Source organism: Mus caroli, chromosome 1, assembly GCF_900094665.2.
Source record: "Mus caroli chromosome 1, CAROLI_EIJ_v1.1, whole genome shotgun sequence".
NCBI classification, from domain to species: domain Eukaryota; kingdom Metazoa; phylum Chordata; class Mammalia; order Rodentia; family Muridae; genus Mus; species Mus caroli.
In genome coordinates this window covers 40,268,554-40,296,077 of record NC_034570.1, presented here as the reverse complement: position 1 = coordinate 40,296,077, position 27,524 = coordinate 40,268,554, and the positions used below count along the sequence as shown (strand labels likewise).

Genomic DNA, 27,524 nt, shown 5'->3' with positions numbered 1-27,524 from the left:
GAGTCTGCAGTGGGTTTTCTGCTACAGACCTGGAGATGAAACAGGGGTGTGGGAGGGTGGAGGAATGCCAGATCTCATTAGTAGGAGAGATATAGGTCTGCCTTCAGCCTACTTGTTGCCCTGGGAGCAACTCTTGGATTAGCAGGAGGTGCCTGCTGTGGTTGGGGTCTGGGGTAAAGCAGCATGTGGGAGTTGGGTGTAGGAAAGAGGTCTGTGGAAGCTATCGGAGATGGGGGACAAGAAAGGTTGCCAAGAGTGTCCTGCTGAAGAGCTGGGGATGGAACTTGGGGATTGGATCTAGGCAAACAGAGAGAGTGGTTTACATTGGTTCTTAACTAGTTACAACTGCATGGAATCAGGATTCAAATAAGGTCACATTCTGAGGTACTGGTGCTTGTAACATCACAGTACGAAATTTGAGGGAATATTATTTTATTCATCATAGTCATGGTCCTCAGAACCTCAACATTTGGTGAGCAGCAAGGCCTGTCATTTGGATCACAATCATTGAAATTATAAAGATGGATAGATGTCTCAGCAGTTAAAAGTGCTGATAATGTTTTCACCCCCACTATCTTCATGGCAGCTCATAATCATCTATAACTCCAGTTCCAGGCAATCCAATGCCTTCTTCTGGCCTCCAGGGGCATGAGACATGTGTGCGTGGTACACAGAAATAAATGCAGCAAAATGCTCATACTTACACACAAATAAAATAATATATATTACATTATTTAATTATAAATAAATATATAGTATATATATTATTTCATTATAATTAAGTAATAAGTTATACACACACACACACACACACACACACACACACACACATTATAGCCAACCAGAGAAAGGTGCCATTGCTTGATCATTAGTTAATGGAGAGATGCTTCACTTCATTTCATGGCATCCAAGGATGTTACATTCAATCACATGTAATATAGAAAGAATATTCTGGGTGGGTATGTCATATTTTGCCAACTCTTTAAATTTTCTTTATTCTAGGAAACTGTAAGGGTAACGCCCATCCTGACTTCTGTGGAATTGTTCCAAGGTCACCAGGAAAATCTCCCATCCTGTAAACTTCATTTTCCTATCTTAAAAATGTCTAATATTTACTAGAGTTGTAAAACAAGTTATTTCATGATGATGAGTTGTTTGTTGACACAAATTCTCAAAAATGTAAAATATATACCCATAAAAAGTTTAGTGTCATTCTTTTATGACATGTAACAATTAAAAGGTTTTTTGATATTAATTTAATATATGGACTTAACTTTTACTGTGTTACCTGGTGTGCATACTTGCATGCCTTCACAAGTGTATGTGTGCATGTGTGTGTGTGTGTGTGGGGGGGGGGGTNTGGGNGTGTGTGGGGGGGGGGGGGGGGGGGGGGGGGGGGGGGGGGGGGGGGGGGGGGGGGTATGTGCGTGTGTGTGCTGGTGGCTTCCTAGTTGCCCAGGTCGTCTCTCCTCAGTCTCCCACCAAACTGTGAGTACAACAGTGCATACCATGCCTAGTTATTTGTTAGCTGTATTTTAGGGAGAAATGAGGTGAATGTTTTTGTTTGATAGTTGTATTTATTCTAATGCAGGAATATCTTTAAAAAGCTACAAATACAAGTACATTTAAAGGCATAGCTACTATTAGGAATGGAAAAATTGTATTTAAAGTTTTTATTAAAATTTTAAACACTTATTACACATTACAGAGATCAAGTCCTGTCTTTGGGGGAATTTTCCACTGAGACATCCTTACCTAAGGACATACAGACAGGTTTCCTATTTTTGATATTATGTTCCCATCATTTGGAAAGATATACCTAAAAGCGTCACAATCCTATCATTATTCTTCCTAAAAATATTGGTCACCAGTCCTTAATTTCACAACCACTGGATTCCAGTGCCATGGTTTGCTTGATTTGGGAGCTAACAGCCTGATGGATATTTTGTCTCAGAGTTAATGTGGACATATGTCTAAAGGGAAGTTTATCAGAGAGATGTTCAGAAGAGTAATCTAAGCACACCTCTAAAATGGTTACCACTCCCATGTGTGTCCATTTATACCTGTGGCTAAAGTTTTATGCAGTCATATAGCTAAACTCTCTTTGTATAGATGTGCTTGGAACGGAATTAGAAGCACTTGCTATTTTGGTCTATACGAAGGCACTGGCTAATTAGATCATGTGGTACACTTAGAGTGTTTCTGACATGCTTGTGTTCATGATACTTTTACATACTGGTACAGCCTGTGAGGCAGTTTGAGACATATGGCCTTAGGGAGCTGGGCAGTGTCTGAAACCAAAGAACAAGAGAAATCAGAATAGTCATGGAGATAAAGAGCATGGGCAGGCTGCAAAGAGAAAGGGGGATAGATTTTTTCCTGGGGTCCTAGCGCAATGCAACAAGGAAAAGCCAATTTAACATGGTTCATTTCAGTGAGAGATTATTTCTCATATCTCCTCTTACCTGCTCCTTAGGCACCAATATAAGTACACAATTGGTGAAGGAATGCATTTAACTTGCCATCATTATAGTTTTGTTTGAGTTGGTCAGCTGCTTGTAAAAGGAGACTGGTTTGAAGTTGTGTAAAAGGGACTCCTGTGACATAAATAAGAGACTTTCCTAATTCAGTTCACCTAACACTCAACTTTAGCTCAGATGATCTGGCCTTCGAGGAGCCTGACACACAGTTAGTCATTACCCTTGGCCAGCTCACATTTGCTTTAAAGGCAATAGTGAGGATATAAAAGAGAAAAACAAATTAGACATGACTAAAGTAATTGGTACCAAGAAGAAATAACCAAACTCCTGTAATGATAGCTTACATCCTCATAAGCCTAAAATTATAGTGCAGGTATTTTTCATTTGCTATTATAAATTAGTCAAAACATTAATGTTTTCTACTATGACTTCTTAGGATTGAATTATTATTATTTTTTTTACCACAAAGGACAAATGTATCTTAATGCTGAGGAGAATATAAAGCACATCTTGTGACCACAAGACACAAGATGCTGTGCCTGTCACAACTCAGTAATTAGTCATTGTATCTGTCAAAGAAAAAGATGGAGATGGAGAGGGGAGACGGGAGAGGAGCTGGGGTGGTGGGGTGGGGGTCAGGGATACCTCAGGACATAATCACCGAGGAAGTTGAAGCCAAATGTAACTGGGCTTCTTAAATCAAATGCAATCTAAAGGCCTTCTCAAGGTTGATAAACCCTAGAAAAGCTTTGTCAGCCATGCCAACACACATGGTGTTGTCTCCATACGTGATGCTGTTCAGGTGACAAGTCCTCCAATACCTGTTCTTACTTTAAAGATAGCATCAGATTAAACAACCCAAAAGCAATCAACCTAAGTGCAGAAGCCCTAAGAGTTATCTCATTCTGGGTGATAGTATTGTCTCAGATTATATTTGGACTCTGCAAATAAAAAAGATCCTAAACCACCTTCATGAATGCCTTCAATTTCCTCAGAAGCATAATATAAGAATCAATTTAATACAAAATCAAATTATTGAGCCATTACCCATTTTCCTCATCAGTAAAAGAATGCTGACCCACATAGTAGGATGACATATGGATATGTGTTCACTAGAAAAGTGCTCATTATATAGAAAAATACTATGAGTAAAATAAATATCGCCGTATTATTGAGTCATGATCAATTTCAAATTTCAATGAATTTGAGTCTTCATTTACATACAAAGATGCTATATTTAAACAAAGTTTCCCGAAGACTCTAAAGCTGCATTTTAGGCAAGGTGGAACTTTGTTCCCTGATTCCTAATCTGAAGCTTGGCCACACCATGTTCAGTCTCCTTCCTGTAAGCCCACTCCAGTAGATTTTCATCTTCCAAAATTCTCCTTAAGCCAGTTCAAATCCAGTCCCCTTCATCACCAGATTCAACACAAAACCTTCCCTACCACCAGAGGGAAACATATACACACAGTAAACACTGTTCCAGTGTGTGTGCATGTGTCTGAGAGTGCATGTGCATTTGTGTGTGTGAGTGTGTGTGTGTGTGTGTAGGTCAGTGGATGGAGCTCTAGAAGTGTTTTGTTCTGTGATGTCTGCAATCAAAGAATAGCTATTAGAAGTGAGAAAACACAAAGATATGAAAAATGAAAAGAAGCTATGTATATTTCTCAGTAAAGCATTTTATTATTTATTATATGAAAATTTATCCTTAAGGTCACATTTCTATTGTACTATAAAAGTCCATTTTCTAAACATAAGTCTGTATCTTATATGATTTTATCAACAGTTTAAAAAGAACTGTTGTGATATTGCATAATCTATACCTACCTTGGTCCCTTTCAAAATTGCATTTAATCCCCTCCTCAGTGCCAAGAAATTCTGGAATTTTGACCATTTTAAAGGCATTTTTAATCAGTCTTCAACTCCTATATCTTCTAATACTTGTTATAAAACACAGAAGCAAGCAGTATAAGGTAAAAACGGAATTTCCTCAAACATCTCGGTTTCTCTATATCTAAAAATACAAACCTCAAGCAGGGCAATGATGCCCCACACCTTCAGTCCCCCAACACTTGGAAGGCAGAGGCAGGTGGATCTCTGAGTTCAAGGCCAGTCTGGTCTACAGAGCTAGTTTCAGGACAGCCAAGGTTATACAGAGAAACTGTCTCAAAAAACCAAAACCCAAATCAAATCAAACCAACCAACCAAACAAAACCTAAACCCAAACCCTGTTATTTCATCTATTTTATAGTCTTACAAGCTAGGAAAGGGGCGCACAGTCACCTGCACATGGGCTGCAGGTTCCATACCCAAGAAGCTCTCCTGCAGCTCCTAGTATTAAGAGGTCTCTGTCCAACTGGGCTGTGCTGGCAGAAGCCTTTAATCCCAGAGGCAGACAGATCTCTGTGACTAGGAAGTCAAGGTTGACCTACAGATCAAGTTCAAGGGCAACCAAGGCTAGACTTGAAAAGAGAGAGAGAGAGAGAGAGAGAGAGAGAGAGAGAGAGAGAGAGCCTGTCTTGAAAAAAAGAAAAGAAAAAAAGGTCTCTGCTCCAGAAAGAGGTCTGTAAATATTCCATCCCAGCAGCTGTTTTTCCCCCTTTTCTTATGTTTTTTGTTGTTCCTCAACCATCAAAGCAGTTCCTTCCAAGGCCCCATTGTTGCCTGGCTTTCTGGTGGTTTTAGCATTGCTTCCTTGACTTACTTCTGGGCATTGACCTCTCCTGCTTCGTTCTTCTTCCATCTTTACCTGAGGGACAGGAGTGGTGAGTGAGTTATTTAACTTCTATTTGCAACTGGGATAAAGACAGTGTTATTTCACAGTGTGTTGTGAAGATGAACCAACATAGCAACTTCTGATAAGTGCCTTGTCTCTGATTTGCCACTTGGGTAGTTCTAGGCGCCTTTTATTTTGCATGCTGCTGAATGCAGGTAACACTAATAGAGTGTTTCTGACGACATTCCTGGGAGAGGCTTTCTTTCGAAATGTTGAAATAATTTCAGCAGTGATTTCAAATCATATGGGACTAGAGGGCTTTGTCCCGGTCATGTGTAAAGGCCTTTTTGTTTTCTCCTTAAAGAGCTTTAACCACAGTAATGTCTGTGTAAGCACAATTCAAGGGTCTAAGATCAGGGAATTGCTCAAGGATTTCATAGCCGTGAAACAACATTATTGTAAATATCTTGCGCTCCTTGGTGACATGTAATGATAATCTGTCATTATCATTTGGTAACAAAAAAAAATAAGTGGTTAAAAGTAATATTTACTGAAGTAAAAAAGAACAAACAAAACCAAGGAGAGGTATAGTGCACATACCAGGAAAGGTCTTGAGCACTGGACCTTCGAACTGTTTCCTAAGTAGAACATTTTTGCCTTTTGTCTAGAATGCAAAATTTGTGACTAGAAATTTCAGGCCATTTTAGTAGGAATTGGCTTCAAGGGGTTTCTTAGAAGCAGGAATGCTGTATGGCATGTCTGAGGCAGATGACTTGAATAGGTGTGTACACTGAGAACTCTTTGGAGGTATGAGAGATCTGAGACTTATACTCTCTTCTGTGAGGGCAGCAAGCAATTGAGAAATCAAATGAACAGGGACCTAGTAGCTGACCTGTCTGTCTGTTTGGATAAGCCCTAGGATGGCAAGGCTGAGAGAGGTCTTTAGGGTTGTAGTTAGTAAGCATCCAGCTTTGGTGTTTAACTCGAAACAAGCAATAAAGGAATGGAATTATTTCATAACAGAAATAAAGTTAGACAGAAAGGATCTATGGCAAAAGTTAAGAGACCAAAATATTTATTAAGTAAAATTCATATGTATTTTCTGGCTATATATGGAGAAAATTAAACAATGAACACAGCTTTCTATTTTAATTTCCAATATAATGTGCAAGATTTGATTTCTGTTTTCTTCTTTCTACATATCTGTCCTATATTAATCCCTGATTTGGGAAAATGGCAAAGTTTCCTTTTAAGACACTGTTTTTTGTTTTTGTTTTGTTTTGTTTTGTTTTGTTTTGTTTTAATAACTGAGGTTAAAAAAAATCACATGAGATAAATGCATTATTTATGTCATTTTAATACAGCTTTGACACTTTGGATAATTCACAATGTTGCACCATCACCATCACAAGACATCCATCATTTTATGCCCAGTGCCCAGGATCTCGTCATTACCTACTCTTCTTTCAGACCTTGAGGACAACTATGATATTATTATTATTATTGTTGTTGTATACATTATTATAACATATACAATGTATATATTACCACATATATAATGTAATAAATATATATTTAATATCCATACACAAATACTATATATTATATATAACACATACTTATATATGTTTATATATTATATGTTATAAATGTTATATAACACAAATATTTATATATAATATAATATGTAAATAATGTATATTACATATTAAATATATACTTTTGAAATATTATGCATTCATTTTTTAAAGCTAGAGGTGTATGAGGAGAATGGAGGAGAGGTCACGTATTTATACAAAGCTTGTCAAGGTTGAATTTCTTGGGATTCTCAACCAAAATAAAGAGTTATGATGATGATCATCTTTCTGTTTGTTGTCTATGACTTGAAGTAAGACCCTGAATTTGAATTTCTCTAGAGTCTACTCAGTTTGAAGCTTATAGAAGTCTCAGACACTCTTGAAAGGCACTTGAACAGAATCGTGGCTTTGTACTGTTAAAGCTTTGCATCTGATGGGAGCTCTGTCCTCAGAGCTAAGGCTTCCTGTAATAGTGGATGATAACTCCACTGTGTTTTTTCCTTTTCATTTGTCTTCAGGGCTGTGGAGTAGTGGCCATTCCCTGTGCTGCTTTTGATCTGGAGAGCTGGTCAGATGCAGAAGAGGCAACTGAGGGCCCTGGAGGTAAGTAAAAACACAACTTGAAAGGAAAGAATAAGTCCCTTTTATTCCCCAACCATAAATATGTGTTAACAACTTCCAATCAGAGTACATTTTATTCTGGCTGGAAGATTTAAAAGGCTCTTTTAAAACTAACAGACTTTTAAACAGCTCAATAGTGACACACGCCTGTTATTCCAGTACTGGGGAAGCTGAGGCAGAAGGATTCTGAGTTCAGAGCCGGTATGAGTAACTTAGATTCTGTCTCATAAATAACATATTGAAATGAATTGAGAAATAGTTTTTTGGGCACTTATTTTTTGTTTTTGAAAACTGGTTTAAAACATGCATGACTCGTTTAGTTATGATTACGTTGATAAGAAAGTTATATATTTTCTGTTCTGAGGGGAAAACATTGCTTTTGGATGAAACTTTACTTTTCAACCAGTGAAATGTTTCTTTGGTAGGAGGAAGAGCCAGTGATGTCTTGTGACTGAGCTATGCTTTCTAATCTGGAATGTCAAGGCCAGGAAACTCTGTCACTTGTGTACTCCAAGTGTTCTGAGAATTTTTATTCCATTTTCTATTTTAACTCCTTCTATGTCATGAGCTCCAACAATACACTAACTATTCATTCCCAACGACTAGGATAGGAGCCCTGGCCAAGTCCTCAGATATTGAATGCTTTTTCTGTCTATGAATCTTGCTTATTTGCGGTTTGCTTCACTGTAGGACCCCACCTGTTCTTAGCACTCTCCTAGTTTGGGCTTCTGAGGACGCCTTGGTGACAATGGGGAACAGAAGCTCTCCATTGATGACAATGGGGAACACATCACACTTTGAAGCACACATCAACTGAGCTCCTATTTCTCAGAGTCTTCTGACTAGATGTGGGGGAAAGCTCTTAAGTCACACTGTACTTAATGCAAAGGGCATGGAGATCCTGTTATTGGCACACAGTGACATATGTGCAGGGAATCAGGATAGTTTGTATTCTGAAGATCAACAAAATTAAAAAAAAGGAAGGAAGGGCTGGGGGAAGAGAGAGAGAGACAGAGAGAGACAGAGAGAAAGAAACCATCAGAATTTGCTAGATGATCCCTTCCTAAGTGCTTCATGTAAGCACACTTTAGGTTTACTCCAAAAGACATTTGGATATACTACCCCATTTTGCAACTTCAGCAGACATATCCGAACCTGTGATAGAGGAGAAAGGACTTAAACGTTTTTGTGTGTAAGGAGAGAGAAGGGTTTGCAAAGGACAAAAAGCGGTTGCAGTAGCAAACCCCTATCTCTGTTCTGCAGACCTCATCCCAACGAATCCAGTTTGACCCCGCCCGCAAAGACCTTTGGGGCTTCTGATAGAGAGTCCAGATACAAGGCCTGTGCTCATGAGTGGCTCTCTTCATTACCAGGTATCATTCTGGCAGGGCTGGAAGAGTGCAAGCCGGTTGGAGTTTCAATGTTTAGGATCACTCTTGAAGTGTTGACAAAACTGACAAAGGTAAGCTAAGGGAAGGGCTGACACAAGAAGCAGGTATGCCCTGGGGAGGAAACGGAGGTCATTAGAGGCTTACACCTGGTGTGTATTCACCTGACCCTCCAGGAGGCTACCAAAAGGGCTTTATCTGTACGGGGCCAGACCCAGGGTCCCAACTGGGACAACCGGTATTCCTGGTTACTTCCCTTCAGCACCTGGAGCCTGTGGAGTAGCCAAAGAGGCAGGAGCGGCTAGGGTTAGAACTCAGAGGGAAAGGACAGTGAAGGGCGCTGCCTCCTTGCAGTGCCTGTGGGACAGAGGCGGCCTGCGTTCGATCACTGGGCTGCGCGGGGCTGCATTGTGATCTTTGAGCCTGCTTCCTGAGCTTTGATTCCGCAGCTTTGAGAGAAGGCCCTCTCTATAGTTCGGAGAAGGAAAACATTCTGCGCCGCAGGCAGGCCGGACATGACTTGTATTTACTTAGCTACCTGCATTCCGAAGGATAGCTAGGGTGGGAGGCTCCTTTTTTTCCGCGCCAGCTCCCGCTGAGCTTTGCCTAGGGACTCTCCGGCAATCTGGTGGCCAGAGAGAAGAGCTTCCTTCTAGCACCTGCCAATCGACTTTGTGCAAAATGTTTCTGTAGTGTCCCCTCGGGGTCCGCATACCGTCCCCGTCCTACTGTGCGGGCCATTCCTTGGCTTCTCCTGCGGTAGCCCAGCCAAAGCGCAGGTTGTTTGCGCCTCCTGGGAGGGCGGTGGGAGCTTAGCTGGCGCGGACCTGGACGTCCAGCCGGGAAGGGCGGTCCCTGCGCTCGCAAGCTCCGCCCCCGGCTCCCTATAAGCCGCTGCCCGGCCCGCGGCGGCGGCGGCGGCGGCGGCGGCGGCGGCGGCGAGAGCAGGCTCGGGGTCTCCTGCGGCCGGTGGATCCTCCAACCCGCTCCCATAAGGCTTTGGCTTTCCAACTTCAGCTACAGTGTTAGCTAAGTTTGGAAAGAAGACAAAAAGAAGACCCCGTGACAGCTTTGCTGTTGTTGTTTGCTTTAGTTGTCCTTTGGGGTCTTTCGGCATAAGGCTGTTGTGCTTATAGTGGTGCTATCTTCGGTTCCTCTCACTCCTGTGAACAAGCTCCCGGGCAAGAGCAGCTAAAGCTACCAGCATCAGAACAAACAAGGGGAGAGCGCCTGGTGTCATGACCAAGGCAAGAGATCAAACCCATCAGGAAGGATGCTGTGGTGAGTTGAGTAATCGAATGTTTCAAATGGTGGGAATGCAGGTGGGGACGGGGAGATGTAGTTCCATGAAGGTTGACTTGGGTTTTGATGGAGGGTGAAGAAGAATATAAACTCATAGTTTGAGTAAAAGAATTTACATATAGGCAGGGATAGAGTAACCTGGGCAGGATGAAATTTCTTGCATTAAAAAACAAACCCCACCAAAGTTAAGGAATGTTGAAACAAGAGTTTCTTCACTGCATGAAGTTGGGCCGGTTATTGACCAAGAGGCAACGCTGAATCTTAAGTGAATGCTATTAAGTAAACTGAATGCATCAGTCTTGTAAGTGACCTGTTAAAAAATCACACTTAATTACTACCAAAAGCAAATTCTAATCTGAGCACATTGGGGTGCCTAAACACGTCTTTTAACTTGTTCTCTGTGCCTTTCTAGGATCCTTAGCAAACTACCTGACCTCAGCAAAATTCCTCCTCTACCTTGGCCACTCTCTCTCCACTTGGGTAAGTGAGAATGCACACAGTTCTTGAGACATCGTTGCACAAGCTGTTGTTTACTCTCATCGGAGACAGTTGTATTGGAGAACTTGCAGTTTTCTCATTCCGTTAAGTAAATAAATCGTTCTAAAACACATATTTCAACAAAAACATTGTTTTCTTCAAAGATGTTTCCCATGAGTGTTAGTAAATTTTACTTAATAGTGAAATTCTAAAGCTTTACATAGACCGACAACTGTTTGAAACAAGATCCACAAGGACAGGAAAACTTGCATAGTTACTAGGGTTGGTGAATTCTAACTGGGTCTCCTACTGAACTGGAAAGGTATCTCAGGGGCCCTCTTGGGTTTACGTCTGGTACCAGCATGCAGCATTATAGAAACAGAGTAGAAGGGTAGACTGGTGAATACTGACATAATAGGATTACAATAGTATTGTAAGATGAGTTTAAGTATACCTAATCAAAGATCAAACATCTAAATGATAACAGCTCTAATCTTCGAAGTTGTTATCTGTGGCTACTTAATTTATGGGTAGTGCTAAAAGCCACCACCCAATGAAAATTAGCTATGGATTCACAGTTCTCCCTTTGGCTTCCTATGGGAGAATCTCCGTCTTTCTGCTGGCCTGGGCTCCTCTATCAATTCCTCAATACTCATTAGCAGGCTGGCTATGCTCAATGGATAATTATTAGAAACTGTCAGGTTAAACAATCATTCTTACTGCTTAAAAACATAAACATATTCTGTGCTTTACAAATAAGGAAAAAGAATTTCTAAAGAATATTTTGAAGTGCTAATTTCTTTTTAATGAAATCCCCTATTGATTGATCTATAAGACGTGAATGGAAAACATCATGAGGAAATGTATTCCCTATGCCATTGGGAAATTATTAAGTTGGGTTGTTGGCTCTCTAAGGAATAGCAGTACTAGATAACTTTTTAGAGAAGGAAGCTCCCCTCTTTTTGAATGCTTACAAAGGGGGTGATTTTGCAAATAAATGAATAAACAAAGTGGAATTGGCTCGAGTTTGCTTTGACTGATGGGTATAAGGGGAAAAAGAAAAGCAAAACAGTGAAGAACCCTTTATACATCTAAACCAATAGTTTGTTCTCCCAATTTAATGTCATAATAAGCATTAGAAGGACCAGTAATGGACATGTCTGAAATCCTCCTGGAGAGCCAGGTGCCTCACTTCTCAACACTGATTAACTCCAGGTTCATGTGACCTTTGGGTGATAGGCTGGGTGTCAGACTCCAGAAACACGAGAGGAGCTATGTGTGTTCCAGGGCAATTTGAAAAAGACTTTCGTCAGGAAAATTTAAAGCAAGTTCCAAAAGAAAATGAAAGATGCTTGTTGAAACCTAATAGTAAATTAAGTAAATGGACAGGTCCTCTGGAGAAAGAGGGATGAAAAGTAACAATAGCACTGGAAGCCATAGAAGGGTGGGTCAGATTTTATTCCTCACTGCAAAGGAATGCAAGAAAAGATTGCTAATTTTGTTTTATGTCCTTCGTCTCCTGTGGGTCACTCTGTTTGATATATATATACATATATATGTGTGTGTGTATATATATATATATACACACACATACGTATGTGTGTATATATATGTGTGTGTATATATACATATATATGTATATAAAATCTTATTGTATATTATTTAATTATATTCCTATTTAACTATAATTTATAAATAAAATATTGTATATACATTTTACAGCACTGCTCAGTCATGATTTCTTAGATATTGGATATAGAAAGCAATTGGACAGAAGAGTCTCTGAAGTTAGGTTTGTGTTGAATTGTATGGTTTTTAATTTCTGAATTCTTGTCTACTAATGGATCAATACATTTTATGCTACCATCGGAGTACAAAATAAGTAAGAAGTAGATGCTTTTGTTCAGGCATTTATAATTTAATTTAGTATGGACTATTAACAACAAAGATAGCAATGTAAAGCCTGTGTGTTTTGTATCCTGATGAAGTTTTGATGTCCATAGTAGCGTTGGGCACGCATCAGAAACTATTCTATGGCCAGTTATTAAGTAGATTAATTACTGTGGTTACTTATTCTCAGATCCAGCGTGGGTAGATTGGCATGTAAACAAATATCAAAGTATAATGACATTTTATAGTGATTTTGTTTGATGGGGAGGGCAGAAAATGGAGGTGTGAAAGGGATGGGTGAGCATTTAGTCCAGTGTTTCTCAGCCTGTGGGTCACAAGCCCTTAGAGGGTTGAACAGCCCTTTCAGAGGGGCCACCTAATATCATCAGAAAACACAGATATTTACATTATGATTTATGATCTTTTTGGATAATAATTGGGAATTGTATCATTCTTTGACCCAAGACTTCTCTACCTCTTCACTGTTAATATTTGGTGTCTAGAAATTCTTTTATGGACTGATAGATGCCAGTAGTATTTATCTACTTCAAGCTCCCTGCAGGCATGAAGGTTGTGTTAGCTCAAAGCTTCTATAGACATTATTAGCAACTGACCCCTGAAGAATAGAACCATCTCTAGTTGTGAATGGCATGCTTTCCATATTAGCACAAATCTATTTAAATTTTGAATATTTAAGAGTGTTACCTTAGTTTTATTAAAATTTAATAGCAGTTGGCTTATCAATATAATAATTTTCTTCCAACATAGGAAATGTATCATGAGGATTTTGTGAGACTTTGGGAAGAGCTCAGAATTGACATGTTTTCACACAGAGTCAAATATGTAATGGACTAGGTCTGTGAATTTAGTGATGATGTTACAAGACATTGTCTTTCCTCATGTTAACCTATGATGTCAAGGCTGGAGCTTACAATGTCTATTCTAGACACATTATATATTAACCTACTTGACTTATCTAAAAGTTGGTGTTAAATTTATACCACACTTTATACCAACTAATTGTAAAATTTATTATATGTCCTGTAACTATGTGGAGATATAGCCTTTTCCCCCCAAAATTTACTGTATTAAAACATTAAAATGGCTACTTACTTACATATTTATTTCAACACCTTTGGTCTTATGGGATCAGACTTTGTCCTTCTGATTGTTCTGCTGTTGATGACTTTGAAATTTACTTGTAATATGGCAAATTGTTAAAAAAAAATGATAGCCATGTAAAGCCATCAGAGGCCACAGGATCCATTCCTATCCATTCCTAAATTTTAAAAGCTGGCTTGTATTTATAGCATGTAAGGAAAACTAATGCCTATAAACTATTAGTAATAAAGCTTGAATGTTTTCCAGTGTGCTGGATGAAGTTTTAACATTAGGCAAGTATTCAATCCATAACAATTGACATGAAACTTCATCTGATAGAGCCAGAAAGCACCCATTTGAGAAGGAAGCAATTTCTTGGGTATAGTGGCCTACAAATTAAAAACATTTCAACCAAACATCTTTGTTTTGTTTAAGGGGGATCGGATGTGGCACTTTGCAGTGTCTGTGTTTCTGGTGGAACTCTATGGAAACAGCCTTCTCTTGACAGCTGTCTATGGACTAGTGGTGGCAGGCTCTGTTCTGGTCCTGGGAGCCATCATTGGTGACTGGGTGGATAAGAATGCCAGACTTAAAGGTGAGTGCTGTGACATAACTAAGTCTGTGCTCTCTAGACCAACCTGTGTTTCCTCTGGAATGGAGGGAATATTAGACTAAGAGAGAAATCAGTACGACTAACTGACTCAGAGAAAGCACTAACACAACACAACTGAAGGATAGGGGTTGGTGACCACACCTCGATTCCAAGTCCTGGGGCTCCTGCACTAGCTGGGGTTTCAGGACACTGACCTAATAGATTTTCTTTCTTTTGGCAGTTTGTCAGTGTCAAACGTTAACAATTAACCCTGCAATCAATTTTTCTGGGAATCATGTTAAACATTAAAAGTGTGCTTAGTGCTGGCTTCCCTGTAACTATGAATTATACCAGAGGTCCTCTAGTGTAATGTTCTTGGAAACAACTTGTTCATCTGTCCTTTGGATTACTTTGTTGCATATAAAGGGATGTGTAATGAAACTGAAAACTAAATATTGATACAAGGGAGAGTAACTATGTCTAGACTGCAGACAGCTGACATAATTTTAAGAAAAAATTATAATGTATTGTGCATGTGTTGTACATGTATGATGAATTAACATTTATTCTAGGATATCAAGTCATAATCTGTTTTATATGCAAGAGACTGAAAATAAGTAAGCAATTTAGTTATTTAGAATATAAGAGAAATGTGGATACTTATTTGGAGCTTTGTTAACAATGCAAAGAGCTCGCCATGCCTGCCTGAAGACAGACATTGTTATAACTAGTTGTATTTAGTTCAATATAACTGCTTCTAAATAGTCAATAGGATTATCAAGTTCTAGAATTTGGTGTTACTAGTACAAAGATTCATATGAAGATTTTCCTGTTTTGAGAATGAGTAGATCAGAACACATATAGAAAAAAATATCTGTATGCTGGAGAAAACCAAATTAATTTATTATACACAGAAATATTATCCTTAGGATTCTTTAACCATCAATTTGTTGACCATTGTAATTATGTGTTAGGAAAGTGCTGAGCTGGATGGAGAAGAGGAGCGTAGTAAGATAGGGGTCTCCTATGTCCATTGTATAGTCAACTCAAGCCACCCTTCATGGGAAACCCTGGCGCTTATGGAATAAAGTCACCATTTCTTCCTCTGTGCTCTTTGAGACTTTGGTACTGATATGGTTATAGCAGTGTGCCCACATAGCCCTCCTTCTGGTGTGTTGGCAGTTGGTATCTAATCCTTTGCTATGGAGGAATGCATGCACAGATACATGAATAAGTGAGTTCTATGTTGGGTTTTATTTCAGACTGCCTTCTGAGAGCAGCCTGTTGTCTTAAGCCTTTGATATGATCTTCCAAGCCAGGATAAGTGTTACTGTCCTGGATGACAAGATCTGTAATTATAGCTTTTGCATTTCAGAATGCTTTCATGAATATTTTATTTGAGTTATCATTATGATTCCATAAAGGAAGGAAGGTGGATGTTATCATCCACACTTGCTAGGCATAAGCATAAGAATTAAGTATTCTGTCCTAGATCATCGACCTAGTGAATGGTGGAGTAACAACTGCTGGGTTTCTATCTGGATTTACAAATAGTCTTGGTCTGCATGAAGGAGTGTCTGTCTCTAACAGGACTTGCAATTTCTTTGATGGGCGGTGTAACTTAGAATTTTATAGCAATGATGAATAAAATACCTATCAGAAGAAAGTTGCTCTTTATGAATTTTTGGCGAGTGTTTTTGTATTTTCCTTTTATCAAGACCATTTTATTAGATTAAGCCTGCCATGTAAGTAAGAGGTTATGGATTCCATAACTTCTCCCTTCACCTCCTTTGTAACTTCCTCCGTGTCTTTATTTTAGCCTAAACAGCAAAAGACTTAAAAGATGGATCTTATCTGGAGAATAGTTCTATTTAGTCCAGCAAACTTTCTAGTAAATATGTTAGATGAAAATGCAGTTATCATGAAAGACTTCAGCTAGTAGAAGGAAGTCCTGAGAATGTTATGTTGTTTGCAGATTTCACAGGTCTATGTACAGAAAATAACTGCGGCAGAATTTACTGCTGGAAGGTTATCTTTGTCTGGTAATCATGCATATACATGTATGTGGTTCACCAACTGTGTAGATGAAAGCAGCCTGCTGAAGACATGCTGGTGCAGTGAACATTGTGCTTTTGTTCTGTACAGTGGCCCAGATGTCACTGGTGGTTCAGAATGTGTCCGTCATCCTCTGCGGAATCATCCTGATGATGGTTTTCCTACATAAGAATGAGCTCCTGACCATGTATCATGGATGGGTCCTTGTAAGTTCTCTATGGGCCTCTTGCTCTTTGCGTGCTTTCAGGGTCCTGACGATGAAACTCAGGATCTCATAAGTGCTAAGCATATACTCTACCCCAGAGCTGTGCCTCAGCTCCAACAGGATTCTGAGTGACAGAAAATGAATATGTAACAGCAGTGAAAATGTAGACCCTTTGTCGTTTAAGAGCTCACCTGTTAAGATGGATTTCTATGTCCATAGATCGTTTTGATTCTCTGATGTAATTTTAACAAGTATTTGTGGGATAAATGTTAAAAAAAAACACCATTATATCACTCCTTTCTAGGAACTGTCACATAAGTAATTACTGTTTTTTGTTTTGTTTTGCATTAACTACAAATGACACAAATATGAACAGTGTCATGCTCTATAATATCTGTTCCATGTGTAGAAAGTAAAGTGACTTCTTACAAATGAGATTAAAATTTAAAAAAAAATGTGAAGTGACATTAACTCAAGGTTTTTTTATTGTTTGTTTTGCCTCTTTCATCCTTAGACGGTCTGCTACATCCTGATCATCACTATTGCAAACATTGCAAATTTGGCCAGTACTGCCACTGCGATCACAATCCAAAGGGACTGGATTGTTGTTGTGGCGGGAGAAAACAGGAGCAGATTAGCAGGTAACATGAATTACCTTTTGAACTAAATGCATCTGTGGTGATAAGTAGACATAGGAGGCCTTTTACTCTTGGTCATCTGGGAAGGTTTTCAGAACAACCCATGGAAAGCACAGAGTTTTGTATCCTTTGCTCTAGTTGTCAGACAGTGCAGTGACTTATTTAATTGTTACTAAGTTAATGTTAGTGCACCTACTGCTGTTTCTGGGTTTCCCTTGTGATGGTGACAATCTGACTACGGACATTATTATATGTACTTTAAGGATCGTGCCCTTGGGTTTTGTTGTTGTTTTGTTTTGTTTTGTTTTTTATATCCATGAACAACACAATTGTAGCAAGGATTCTAGAAGTAATTTTCCATTTCAAAAAATATTTGAACGGCAGTTATTTCATATCCTACACAATGTAAGGCTTTTGAAGTATGTTTTCAAATGGAAGATAGAATGTGTTTTTAAAGTCTTATTTTATTGGAAACACAGATGAGTGGCTCAAGAGAGAGCAAAGAATGCTTATAAGACAACCTGCATCAGTACTTCTAGAGCTCCAAATGCCCTCACTTGGTATTTGCCTTCTCCATCTACATTCTCCTTCTCCAAAGAGCACATAGGCTTGACCTGGATTGATCATTACACAAGGTGAAGGAGGAGGGCTACCAGAGCTACAGATCAGCTGAACTGACTCTGCTGGTCATTAAGATAATGAGTATCACAAACACATTACCCAACAACCCTGGCAGACAAGAAACCTATTCTTGATGACTAAAGTGGCTTACTCCAGGATGCACAAGGAAAGATTATGTGCTGGGGTTAGCAAGCAGTTCTGTTTGACTAGACTAAAAAAGAAGATAGGAAGGAAAGAGTGATTGAAAGAGAACAAAGTCTATAGGAGGCCTGGAACACGCTTGTCTAACCTGCCTGCATACGTCCTCCAATAGCTAGGAATGTGGCCCCATATATTTGTAAGTGACTGACAATGTCATGCTTAGCCCTGAGCTAGAACAAAAGGAATTTGCCTGACTCATCACTTCCTGTATTACATCCTGGAGAGATACCCCTGGGCTTTGGGGTTTGTGTATGAGGTGAGAGCAGTACAGTGAATGCGCCCTGTAAGGAATTCTTCTTACTCTTTCTCATTGTTCATTTACAAAAAAAATTAATAATAATTCCACATTGCTTTTTTTTTGTCACATTGAAAGAGAAGATAAGACCTCATTGTTCTGTTGTTAACTTTCTCTTTTTAACATTATATTAAGCATGTAACGTGTATGTTCTAAAATTCAGAGGATAACAAAGAGTTTACTTTGAAAATAGGTTACAAATATATTTTTCTAACATGTTTGAAGGAAAAAGTTGGCTTTTAGAGTATTTTCTTTCACTTATCTGAATTTATTTACTGTACTCATTTTGACCCTGTAAAGTCCATTAAATTGGAAAGGATGCTTTTAGGGAGCTGGAGATATGGCTTGGTGCTTAAGAGCACATACTCCTCTTTTGGAGGACACAGGTCTGTTCTCAGGGAAGCATCAGACAGTCGCCAAACTCCAGCTGCAGCTAGTCTGATACCTTCCGCTCTGTGGGCACTTACCTTCGTGTGCACATACCGGCACAGTACACATAATTAAAAAATAATTAAAAGAAATGTTTTTAAAATGTTGTTTTACTCCTTCAAATGGCCCTTAACAAAGGTGAAATACTCTTTATGTGGCCCTAGGACAATTACACAAACAACATTACTCTGTGAACCTATGAGGCGATGTTTTAGAGCAATCAAAAATATGACTGGCCAATCAATTCTCAGCTTAACCTCTCTTTACTGTGAATTATTGCATGGTAGACAAATCTAGATCAGACAGCCTGTTTCCTTCCCTGTGAGTTTCCTCTAGTTTAAGAAGGGAAATGGGATGTCTGCTTTCCTCTTCTGTCTGCCAAGTCTTAAGGGCTGAAGTGCAGTTACTAGAGCAGTGAAGGAAACCTGCTAGCTTTCTTTCCTGATACTTAACCACAGCAGGTGTTAACTAAAAATCACATTTAAAAACAGGATATAGAGACTTCTTTAGTTCAGAGGGTCAGCAGATGTCTAATTTTGGGTGTCATTTCTGCTATAAGCAGAATTTTAAAAGTCAGGGGGGGAAAGGCCATGGCTAAAGAAGACGAGAAGAGAGAAGAAAAGTAGTCTGTGGGGGCCTCCAGCTGTTGTGTTGGCTTTCTGGTGAGGATGTTAGAAAACCAGGTAGGAGACTGAGCTGTAAGGCTGTGGGGTTTGGGTGTGTGTGGGTGTGGGTGTGTGTGTGTGGGTGGGTGTGGGTGTGTCTGTGTAGGTGACTGATCGTAAAGAGAAAGATTATGAGTTGGTTGTTAGATGCTCGCTCCTCTTTCTTTATCCCAATATTCATTGATTCCGGAGAGCTTTAAAATTGGAAGCTGTGTCATTAAGGGGTAGAACAGGAGAAAACAATCAGGTAGAGAGCTCCAGGAAGGGCATAGTTTTTTATGTGCGTACACTTTTTTAACTACTCTATAAACTAACATATTTTTCAGGTACTTGGTTTATGATTTTAAGATACTCTCCTTTACATGAAGTCTGTATAACTTCCTTCCCCCAGGTTTTCCAGCCCATTTGTTGCTTCCCTTCTTTTCTTTTTGGGGCAATCTTTAGCATCCGTTTTTTACTAATGATTCTGAAAGAAAAAAAAAAATCCAGTGGTTTGCTTTTGATCAAGCATGGCACATCAATGTCCTGTCTGAACTCTACTGGTTAGAAGCTGGTGTCATATTGTAGGGCCTATAGGCTCTTATCTACTCAGCAAATCCCTTTTGAAAAAAAAACATACTCTTCTGTGTGGGATTATGTACTTACTACAGTGAAAGAAATTATTCCGTGCCATGTTCTATACCATAGCTATAGCCAAAACAGCCAAATCAGAGCCAGGAGAACACTCATTTGAGTGTTCATATGAGAATAAATACAAGTTCACAAATAGGATATGTTTGAATATTCAAAAGACTGATTCTATTCGAGACTGTTACCAATAAAATGCACAGGTCTTCAGTACTACTGCTTAGTTCATTCTTCTCCAAAGATATAAAACCTGCTTTCTTGACACAAGGCATCATTACCCTCCTAAGTACCACATAAAGATAAAAACCGCGGTCTTGGAAGCTCTGTGATCACTTAGGGAGAGAGAAACATTTCATGAAAACATTTCTTGTTGTTATGATGTTTTAAGAGCCAGCTGTTATTATATCGATTATTTGCTTTTTGGATTCAGATCAGTGAGTTACTTGGATCAGCTCCTTGTGTCACCGTTGGCATATATGCACTGGACACCTGTTTGTGGGCAGACAGCCGTTAGGGGAGCCTCTGCAAGGACAGTCCGATGAAACCGACGGAGGCTGCCTTTGCCTTTCAAGTGAAAGGTGAAGAATATCAAAGTTCTCCCATTATCATATACACACTGTACACTCACAGGACTAATCAGAAAGCATTTGAAGACTAGAAGGAATGCAGGGAAGAAGAAAGGCAATTTTCCATGAATGTACTCATTAGGTATTGATTCTTCCTTGCAAACCCAGATGATTGTTAAGGTCCTACCTTGTTAATCTCACCTGGCTTTGTGCTATAGGGCATGACAAAGGAGATAATTTTCTTAGCTGCACTGCCTTCGTCTTTGACACTGTTGCATATGCCCAGGGTCAAACTTTAGAAAGCCTCCTTACCACCACAAAACCTTCCCGCCTCATAATCTCAGTCTTTAGCATATGTGTCTTAGTCCATCCCCGCCCTCTCCCTCAGCTCTGCTTGTCAGCCTAAAACTTGCTGGTTTTCTTTCTCTCTCTCTTGCTCTCTCTCTCTCTCCCAGTTTAAATCCCAAGGTCAGTCATGATGGCGGTTCACTTGGCTCCCTCTCCTTTTGTTAGGCTAATTCAGTAACGCCATTTAAATCCAACTCTTAAAGGTAGAGCAAGACTGGAGAAAACGGACGTGACTGAACTCAGTGTTCCCTTGAACACACTTGATCTTTTCCTTCATTCAGTGATCAAATCTTTTCTCTGCTCCCTACCTTTTCCCTCCTTCCTGAGGCATTGTGTTCCATTTCCACCTATATCCTGCAGGAACTCTGACACCTTCCTGCTGACTTTTTTTTTAAATATTTTTATTAGGTATTTTCCTCATTTACATTTCCAATGCTATCCCAAAAGTCCCCCATACCCTTCCCCCCACTCCCCTACCCACCCACTCCCACTTTTTGGCTCTGGCATTCCCCTGTACTGGGGCTTATAAAGTTTCCTGCTGACTTTTGTTGTGTTTTACTTTTTACTCCGGGCACTCTGCTAGGAGGCAGCAAAGTAACCTGGAGGGACACCTGCTGAAAGAAGAAAATAGTGTTTACTGGAATTGGCACCAAGCTCTGAAACCAACTTGCTTCAGGCATTTGTCCTACCTGCTCCACTCTCTTGGAGGTTCACAGTCGTTTTCACTGGACCATTGAGGGTCCTTCTTAGTGCTCATCTTTCTTGATTTCACCAGTTCTTAGCACTGGTGATTTTGTTGCACTTCGACCACTGTCCCCATTTGGTTTCCAGGACACTATACATTTGTTTTTGTCATCTTGCTAGTTTCTACTGACTGATGTGTTTGTAAAAAGATAAAGAGAGGAGGAATATGTTCTATGGAGGTGTGGTGAAGTATGGGGGAAAAGGGGAAGGAGGTGTCTCTGTGGGCCCATGCTGAGGCATCCCTTCCCCCTGAGGGACCAGCCACGCGAAGGTATAGTATTGAATAGTTTATTCAGGGCATGCGGTAGGGAGTTAAGAAGGTAGTGGAGGGGGTGGGGGAGGGAGAAAGAGAGAGAGAGAGAGTAAGTAGAGGAGTGGAGGAGTAGAGGCATGAGCACATGGAAAGGGGGGGAGGGAAGCAGAGAAAGAACAAGAGAGTGAGGAGGGGGCCAGCAGCCCCTTTTATAGTGGGTCAGGGCTACCTGGCTGTTGCTAGGTAACTGACTGTGGGGAGGAGCTTAGAAAGCTAACATTGACTCTTCCATCCTCCAAGCATTGGCATTCCCAACACTTTAGCCACTGTGTGTTCTCTACACGTGCTCTCTTGAGATTCCATTTAATGTCATTGTTTTAAAAATTGGCAAACGTCCAAAATTGGGTCTTATCTCTTTCCAAATCTTCAGTCTCATTTATTTATTTAACCATTGATCACAACAGAGCCTCTTGAATGTCAGTGGGTCTGTCAAAAGTCAATATTTGCAAAATCAAATTCAAGTTCTCTCAAACTAAATTTGAGTATTCTGAAGTCACCTACTTCTCAGTAAATAGTTCTACTCAAGAAAAATAAAAAGAAATAACATGTTGTAGAGCCATCTGTGACTCCTCTTATTCTCTATTAATCAGAATCTATAACCAAGTCATCTTAATTCTGCCTTTAAAGCAGTTTAACCTATGGGTCCTAACTGCTTTGTGATGATATCAAATGACCCTTTCACAGGGGTCACATATCAGATACCCTGCATAATTTACATTATGATTCATAAGAGTAGCAGAATGATTATGAAGTAGTGATGAAATAATTATATGGTTGGGGTCACTACAACATGAAGAACTGTATTAAAGGGTCATAGCATTAGGCATGTCAAGGGCCACTGCTTTAAAGGAGCATTGTATTTGTTTTGCCACAATTTAATGTTAGATGTATTTATATGCCTGTTTATGAACATATTTCTATACATATATGTTATATACAATGTATATTACAGTATATATTTCTTACTGACTTTTCCTAAAGAAATGTTAACTTCACAAAAACAGGGGAGGACAGATTATTTTTTCTTCACAGCAAATGGTTTGCCCAGAGAGTGCCTTCAGGAGCAACCCTCTCAGGAGTCTGTACTATTGGCTTAGATTTATAGCACATAAACATAGGTTGGAACTCTCACTTACCTGCCTCTTGCACCTACCTCTGTAGACATGAATGCTACCATTAGAAGGATTGACCAGCTAACCAACATCCTGGCCCCCATGGCTGTCGGCCAGATTATGACATTTGGTTCTCCAGTCATTGGCTGTGGTTTCATTTCTGGTTGGAATTTGGTGTCCATGTGTGTGGAGTACTTCTTGCTCTGGAAGGTTTACCAGAAGACCCCTGCTCTAGCTGTAAAAGCTGCTCTCAAGGTAGAGGAGTCAGAACTGAAGCAGCTGACCTCACCTAAAGGTAACTGCACAACCACTAGCTCTGTGCTCAGACCTTGAACTTTTTTGTGAAGACCAAGTTCTAGTCCAAGCTGTGTTTCCAGGGAAAGCCTAGATGAGTTGGAATATCATCTTTTCAGATTCTGGAAAGAACTGTGGGTTGAATATAAAAAGGCTTGGGGTTAGGTCCCTGGCCCTTTTTCTTGATGTAAGCAGTGGGCACAGAAAACAACTGCTTGAGGAGGCCTGGGAAAATGATCCATAGAAATAGGACGATGGGAACATGAGCATTTCTTAATATTTTCTGAGGAGAATAAAATTGCCATTTGGAAACTGTGGGAGGCAGAAAGAGAGGCAAGATTTTTCCAGGAGGAGGGGAGGCTGGATTTCTGGTAAATGAACTCTTAATGAGGTCGCAGAAAAGAAGATATCCCCCCCCCCACATAATTTTTATGCTTTATTTGATGAATGTTGCTGCAGTTTACTTCAATGAGAGTGTAATATCTAAAAGAAAGAGAGTTTTATAAAGAGACCAAAAGTATTTTGAAAGCAAAACTGGTATTTGGGAGTTATTCTATGGCTGTACTTCATAAGTTAACAGGAAAAGAAAAACACGTTATAATGTAATACTCAAGGAGATTCATATAGGAAGAGAGTGGGAAAAATAAAAAACAATTGGCTTTTACTCCTCATGTTCTTCCTCTAAAATAATGATGTGTCTTATTAACAGATACTGAGCCAAAACCTTTGGAGGGAACTCATCTAATGGGTGAGAAAGACTCCAACATCCGTGAACTTGAATGTGAACAAGAGCCCACCTGTGCCTCCCAGATGGCAGAGCCCTTCCGCACTTTCCGAGATGGATGGGTCTCCTACTATAACCAGCCAGTGTTTCTGGCTGGCATGGGCCTGGCTTTCCTCTATATGACAGTCCTGGGCTTTGACTGTATCACTACAGGGTACGCCTACACTCAGGGGCTGAGTGGATCCATCCTCAGTATTTTGATGGGAGCATCAGCAATAACTGGAATAATGGGAACTGTGGCCTTCACCTGGCTACGTCGAAAATGTGGCCTTGTTCGGACTGGTCTTTTCTCAGGACTAGCCCAGCTTTCCTGTTTAATCTTGTGTGTGATCTCCGTATTCATGCCTGGAAGCCCCTTGGACCTGTCTGTTTCTCCATTTGAAGATATCCGTTCTAGGTTTGTGAATGTGGAGCCAGTGTCCCCAACTACCAAAATACCTGAGACCGTCTTTACAACAGAAATGCATATGTCCAACATGTCTAATGTCCATGAGATCAGTACTAAACCCGTCCCCATAATCTCTGTCAGCCTGCTGTTTGCAGGAGTCATTGCTGCTAGAATCGGTAAGAAGACTTTTTCTGCATGCTAAAAAATTACAAGCATCATTTTAGAAACCTAGTGTAGAGAATTCAACAACAAATTATCTGAAATACTTTACAGATGTTAATTTAGGCAAAACCAATAGTTTATAGAATTTACTCTCTAAACATGAAATTTCACTTAATAGTTTAAACTATATGTTTGCATGTATATATATATATATGTGTGTGTGTGTGTGTATAAAGTGTTTAGGGTTTTTTTTTTCCTTAAGTTGTGTGTGTGTGGTGTGTTGGGAGAAAACCCAGGATCTCATGCATGTTAAGTGAGCCCTCTAATTCTGAGTTAGATCCCTAATCGAACATTTTTAAGTCTTTCCCCCTTTCCATGGGTGTCTGTGTGTGTGTGTGTTACTGGGGACCAAACCAAGAGCCTTCTGCATGCCAGGGAATTGCCTTACAGACAAAGACACTCTTCTACAGACAGAGTGGTTGTAAGAAACATCCTTCAGAAGTCTTCTGTAGCTGTTTGCATTTACTATATACTTTGACTCACATATGCGGTTTTAAACTTCTTTCAGGAAGCACTATGTGAAGGCCTCTTACAGAGCAGAATTTCAGTAATCATTAATGGAATGCTGGTGAATGGCCTCTGAATTCATTCATTCTTGAAATGAAACCATATTTATCTTGTGATACAAAGCAATTCATTAATTTATCAGAGACATTAATACTCAGTCAAGACAGCTTTATTGGGAGCCCTATGATCCTCGAGCAGCAATATAACAATGGTTTCAAGTTTCTGTGCTCTTTAGCTGTGGCAGTACATTAGGTCACTCTAAACTTTAGAAGTGCTAGAATATATGTAGGCTCTGCATCCTTGATGCTTTTTACTGAGAAACTTACGACTCAGCTTTATCTTGTGGCTGGGAAAATCATTCTTGAAGGCATTAGTACATACTAATAAGTTATATAATATACTATATGCTAATAAATGATATAAGGTAAAATGCAGTTAATCTGTTCTATATATAGGTAATTCAAAGGTTGTAGAACTTCCATGTGTTTTGCATATATTGATTCACCTGGATACTGTGAGCTATGTAACTGTACATTAAATTATACACTAAAATTTAACCTTCTAAAATATTCTTTACCATCCAGGTCTTTGGTCCTTTGATTTGACTGTGACACAGTTGCTGCAAGAAAATGTAATTGAATCTGAAAGAGGCATTATCAATGGTGTGCAGAACTCCATGAACTACCTTCTTGACCTTCTGCATTTCATCATGGTCATCTTGGCCCCAAATCCTGAAGCTTTTGGCTTGCTGGTATTGATTTCAGTCTCCTTTGTGGCAATGGGACATCTTATGTATTTCCGATTTGCCCAGAAGACTCTGGGCAACCAGATTTTTGTTTGTGGTCCTGATGAAAAAGAAGTTACAGATGAAAATCAACCGAATACATCTGTTGTGTAAAAATAGTTTAACTGTGGCCCCTGTTACTAGATTGTGGAGAGCATGTGTGCTTATTTTGTACTGCAGAATCCCAATAAATGCCTGCATTTCTCTCTGGTTTTACCACAGCTGTGCCTTAAGGGCTAGGAGCACTAACTAACCATCGCCAGCAAAGATGGTTATTTCTCCCTACATGTAAACATGGGAAAATAGGAAGAGGGAAGGCAGTCAGCGTATGTATAGGAAGGGTCTAATGGTAAAATGAACTTCCCTTACTCTTATGAGTATATTAAAGTTTAAAGAGTGGCTGTCAGGTGAGTAAAATTATTCCTTAGCAGATATTTATTGTCTACTAGAATGATACATCAATTCACCCTAAAACTCACTCTTGTAAAAGTCTGCCCCACTTCCTTTTTTTAACATCAGTAATATTTTTCTCAGTTATATTACAGAAACAAGTTTTTCTCCATGTATGAAGGTTATAGTTAGATAATGAGTATTATCCTTATTAATCCCATTGAACTTAAGGAATTTATTGTATGTGGAAGATGAAATGTGTAACTAGACTTGTCCAAAATGTTCATGGTATAACTTTTGCATTTTGACTATCAGAAAGGGCAAAATATTACAGTAATGTGTGTGTGGTGGCTCTTCATAAAATGACTCTCAAAATCTGCAGAAAGAAGAAAAGTTGTAGGTTTCTAGTGTGGTACAGAAGGATTTAAAGCTTGTTATTAGTGTGATTGTAGAAACTGGAAGCTAAGGGTGAGGACCTCATGTAACCAGAGTCACTGTCGTCAGCCATCACTAACTATCTTGGTAAATGAGAGAGCTCATCTGGCACCTTACAGGCAGAAAGGTGGCCCACACTAGAAAGGGCTGCAAATCAGTGAGTCTGTATAGAACATTTTACCTTCACTGACTTGGGCCGATGTGTTTGTTATCTCTGTGTTTTTCTAGAGCAAGAATAGTCACAAAAGTTCCCCTTTCAATATCCCTGAGAAGAATAAAGAAAAAACTGTTTGTAAATATTTTTTAAACTGTTCTGTAAGACTTTTTGTAATATGCAGTACCAACATGGGACATTGCCTTAACTTTTGATGCACTTTCATGGAGACTGACTGCCATGCATTGCTGTGAGCACTTTCTTTGTCGTTCAGTTTAATCTTTTCCTTCACCTTTCTACAGTATGACATAATGATCTACTATGTTGTCAAAGCTTCATAAAATATTTCTATATAAAATGTTTGTAGAATCTTCATTTGCCTTTACTGAGTTGCGTTCTCCCAATTATTGTTACTTATTTCAAAATTAGCATATAAAAAGTGTTTGATATCATCATGGCCTTTTGAACAAAATGTGCTGTAGTCAATTTCCCCTCTCACATGCTCCTCCCTATCCACCCTCCTTGCCGCCTTCCAGTAACTTCCCTCCTATGTCCTTCTGACCATGTCCTGTCCTTCCTTGTCACCTAACCATACCTTGTCTT

General features: G+C 39.5%; 1 protein-coding gene across 2 annotated transcripts; it reads left to right on the top strand.

Annotated features, from left to right (window-relative positions):
* The first annotated feature begins 1,036 nt into the window (after positions 1-1,036).
* Positions 1,037-27,296, top strand: Slc40a1 (solute carrier family 40 member 1). 2 transcript variants are annotated; one of them, XM_029478801.1, is made up of 11 exons: positions 1,037-1,075; positions 7,292-7,376; positions 8,768-8,856; positions 9,876-10,063; positions 10,497-10,564; positions 13,988-14,147; positions 16,290-16,405; positions 16,919-17,045; positions 23,013-23,258; positions 23,967-24,605; positions 25,743-27,279. In XM_029478801.1, the coding sequence occupies exons 4-11, from the start codon at positions 10,021-10,023 to the stop codon at positions 26,054-26,056; spliced, it is 1,713 nt and encodes a 570-aa protein (XP_029334661.1). In that variant the 5' UTR covers positions 1,037-1,075; positions 7,292-7,376; positions 8,768-8,856; positions 9,876-10,020; the 3' UTR covers positions 26,057-27,279. The 2 variants fall into 2 exon arrangements, with proteins under 2 accessions (XP_029334661.1, XP_021012367.1); XM_021156708.2 differs by lacking the exons at positions 1,037-1,075; positions 7,292-7,376; positions 8,768-8,856 and having other exon boundaries at positions 9,694-10,063; positions 25,743-27,296.
* The last annotated feature ends 228 nt before the right edge of the window (positions 27,297-27,524 follow it).

Excerpts from the sequence above, each read along its gene's own strand:
- Slc40a1 (XM_021156708.2), top strand. The coding sequence starts at position 10,021 with ATGACCAAGGCAAGAGATCAAACCCATCAGGAAGGATGCTGTG. Across the intron at positions 14,148-16,289 it reads TAAGAATGCCAGACTTAAAG|TGGCCCAGATGTCACTGGTG; the intron begins GTGAGTGCTGTG and ends TGTTCTGTACAG. Across the intron at positions 24,606-25,742 it reads AGTCATTGCTGCTAGAATCG|GTCTTTGGTCCTTTGATTTG; the intron begins GTAAGAAGACTT and ends TTTACCATCCAG.